We start from the raw sequence: 3,563 nt of genomic DNA on the forward strand, positions 1-3,563 counted from the left end.
CTTTGTACTCTACGTAATCATTTTTATAATTATAATCAAATTAAATTTTAATTATATTAATTAATCATGAGCTGTGTCATTTACCGGATTTAAGACAACAGACAGACACTAAATTATTCAAATGAGTTGTCTCTGTGTCTCTCTCTCTCTTTTTCCCGCCCCATCATCTCCTAAATTTTATTCTGATAATTTTTTACCACAATACCCTATTAACATAACGTACATCACTCATCAATAATATTTAATACTTTTCTAAATCCAAAGTTTAATATAAACTCACACACGCACAAATTTTGAATTTTCAAATCTTAAAAGTAAATATTAATAACCATATCTTTTTTTCAGTCATTGCAGCTGCCTACATAACCTTACTCCAACACAATCGATAAAGTGGTGACATCTGCATGTAAACAACAATACAACTCTGCATTTGCAATTGCGTCGTTTCATTTCGATATTTCAATTTTCCTATTCTAAAATCTCAATCCCACGCAAATTGATCGTGTATAACTGATTTGATTGCACGAGATTTCTAGTCGGCAGGAGTAGTGAATAATAATTTTTTGCTTGTTGACTGATAAATAAACTTTCGATCCTTTATTATTGCAAACAAATTTTATAAACAGTTTGACGGTGATTCTATTAGAGAGACTTTACAAGTCTATGATACTGAATTCTACAATCTTTGAGGTTACTTTCTGGTGCATCCAATATTTGCATCCTAAGGCATAATTATCTCAAAATATTTACATGTGAATATTTTTATTATTGTTTGTAATATTTTTATAAGTTTTTGCAATTAAATTATTTTGAAAATGAAATTCAAAATCATAAAAATTTTTATTGGTGTAATAACATCTGAGGAATTACTAATGTAATTAAAGTACCTGTGTGAAATTGAAAATTGTTATTTTAGATAAATTGTCACATTGGAGATGCAAACGATCAAGTGTGTAGTTGTAGGAGACGGAGCAGTGGGTAAAACCTGTCTCCTGATCTCCTACACTACCAACAAATTTCCATCGGAATATGTACCTACTGTTTTTGATAATTATGCAGTAACAGTTATGATTGGAGGTGATCCTTATACTTTGGGATTGTTTGATACCGCTGGCAAGTATTTTATCCGTCTACAAAATATATAGTAACTAAATAAGCATATAATATTATTAAAAATTTCACATTGGTAATTTAACAATTTGTAATGTCTATATAATGTGAGATTAAACATTGACGAATAATTGAAATACTTACAATTGTGAAAAGCACGATTATTATAGTAGCTGTTATTACAATATTAATGCTATCTTATATTACGAAAATTATAGAATTTTTAAGTTTTCTTTTTATTTTCTTATTATTTTAATAAAAAAATTATTTATAGGTCAGGAGGATTACGATAGACTGCGTCCTTTAAGTTATCCACAAACGGATGTATTTTTAGTTTGTTTTTCAGTTGTTTCACCTTCTTCGTTTGAAAATGTAAAAGAAAAAGTAAGTAAACTATGTATTGTATGTATTTTGTGTTATACTCTAGTATATTACGAAATTCTTTAATTGAATCTTCAAATTTCATAAATTTAAACAATATTTATATAGTGGGTGCCAGAAATCACACACCATTGTCAAAGGACTCCATTTTTATTAGTGGGAACTCAAATTGATTTAAGAGATGACGTTGCTACAATAGAGAAATTAGCAAAGAATAAACAAAAGCCCATTTCGGTTGAACAGGGTGAAAAACTTGCAAAAGAATTGAAGTCTGTAAAATACGTTGAATGCAGTGCATTGACTCAGGTAAATAGAGCGACTATAATGTCAATGATATATTTCATAGTTATAGCATCGATATATAAATTGGATTACATTTGAATATTTATTAAAATTTAATATTGCATTTATTTTAAATTTTAGAAAGGGTTAAAAAATGTTTTTGACGAGGCAATTTTAGCTGCGCTGGAGCCACCAGAACCTCCCAAGGGTAGAAAGTGTTTTATTTTGTAAAAATAACTAGTCGATTTTTTAACCAGTCTTGCGTGAATAGGTAATGATCTATTTTATTAAGACAAGTAGTGAACATTATATACAAAGTTTTCATTAAATGATTAAAATAAAGAGAGTTTATTTTTTGTATTATTATGCTATCAGGAATTAGTATTTAAAGTTCTGGATTCTTAGTCTTAGACTTAATTAAAAAAAAATTTATTGTCTTTTACAGGATGACGCAATCATAGCCGCTGTGTTCGACGCTGCAACATCGATTATCCTTGCGCGGCTAAGCAACTAATAATTTCGACTTCAGCGACAGAGACATTCCGTAATTTTGAAAACAAAAACATAGTACAGATTTTCGAGACTCATTAAACTCATAATTCGATAGAACGTTGGGTCATTAGCTTTTATCGAACTCTATTATATAAACTTTAAATACATACGTATATACTCATTCGTAAGCATAAGACGCGACTTACATCTCTTGACAGTCTACCAAATATAAATTAAGAGTCGTTTAATTTTTGGAAGCGTAAGTTCTCTTTTGCATTCGGCGAAAAAATTATCAAAAATTCGCCAACATAATGGACTGATTTAACAAAGTGATACAATTATTACTCGAGAACTGCTGTAATGAGTAATAAAAATTGCGCAATGACAAGTAGAAGAATGGTAAAGATCACAGTGTTGTTAGCGTTTTGGTAACTTTTAATTTTAGCCACTACTGAGATTTAATTTATGAAAGTCTTTAGACAGTATTCTATTATGTATTTTAAATAGTTATCGTGAAATTCGCATTTTTGAGAAGGGAGGACGTTTATTATATTTATTGATATATCGTATATCAATGCATTGTCTGATTTTTTTTTTAAATTATACACTTTAAGGAATTAGGATTTATTTGTATGTCATTTACGTGGCATCGTTATGTATCGAATATAATCTTAAATAAACATTAAATTACATTTGTATACTATTTGTATTTACAATTTTGATTATAGAAATAAGGCGATTATAAGTAAATATTGAAAATGCTCAAAAATAAATTTATTACAACACTTTATCCAATAAATGTCATGTATACATTATTTGGAATTTGATAAATTATTTACAAAAGACATGACATAATGCATTTTTAATTGACAAATCGAATGGAATTCTGCCGATAAAAATGTTAAGTAAATTAAACATAAGAAATAATTTTTTTCTTAACAATTTAATTTATAAATATACGAAAATTAGATAATTAAAACTTTATTATAAATAGTAATAGTCTATTCTTATAGAAGCTTGCAATTATAATTATTTTGAAATAATTAATAAAAAACTAAAGAACATTTAACATGGATATTGTTCTAAAAATTAATAATATTAACCTTTTTTATAATGTTTGAGATATATGAATATATTATACTTTAACAATAATATTAAAAGTATTAAAAGTAAAATTATGTTTAATTAATTTAATCACATGTCATTAGAATTATTCGTAAAATTCATTAAAATTTTAATAATTGTACTAAGTTACCTTCTGTATAATAATACCATTAGAATATTGGAATTTATTAATG

At 26.9% G+C, this 3,563-nt stretch overlaps 1 protein-coding gene across 2 annotated transcripts; it reads left to right on the plus strand.

The window, feature by feature from the left end:
* Positions 1 to 469: 469 nt before the first annotated feature.
* On the plus strand, positions 470 to 2,540 carry LOC105368542 (cdc42 homolog). Of its 2 annotated transcripts, none has more exons than XM_011507563.1 (6): positions 470 to 752; positions 917 to 1,113; positions 1,385 to 1,494; positions 1,600 to 1,797; positions 1,915 to 2,044; positions 2,219 to 2,540. In XM_011507563.1, exons 2-5 carry the CDS (start codon positions 936 to 938, stop codon positions 2,002 to 2,004), a joined length of 576 nt encoding a protein of 191 aa, XP_011505865.1. In that variant the 5' UTR covers positions 470 to 752; positions 917 to 935; the 3' UTR covers positions 2,005 to 2,044; positions 2,219 to 2,540. The 2 variants fall into 2 exon arrangements, with proteins under 2 accessions (XP_011505865.1, XP_011505867.1); XM_011507565.1 differs by having other exon boundaries at positions 470 to 690.
* Positions 2,541 to 3,563: the final 1,023 nt, after the last annotated feature.

The sequence above is a fragment of the Ceratosolen solmsi genome, unplaced genomic scaffold (assembly GCF_000503995.2).
Source record: "Ceratosolen solmsi marchali unplaced genomic scaffold, CerSol_1.0 scaffold1, whole genome shotgun sequence".
Taxonomy (NCBI): domain Eukaryota; kingdom Metazoa; phylum Arthropoda; class Insecta; order Hymenoptera; family Agaonidae; genus Ceratosolen; species Ceratosolen solmsi.

What these genes read in the sequence shown, in the direction of transcription:
- LOC105368542 (XM_011507563.1), top strand. Translation starts at nt 936, where the DNA reads ATGCAAACGATCAAGTGTGTAGTTGTAGGAGACGGAGCAGTGGGTAAA. An exon ending in GGGATTGTTTGATACCGCTG is followed by an intron (nt 1,114 to 1,384) that starts GCAAGTATTTTA and finishes AATTATTTATAG; the next exon opens with GTCAGGAGGATTACGATAGA. An exon ending in TTGAAAATGTAAAAGAAAAA is followed by an intron (nt 1,495 to 1,599) that starts GTAAGTAAACTA and finishes ATATTTATATAG; the next exon opens with TGGGTGCCAGAAATCACACA.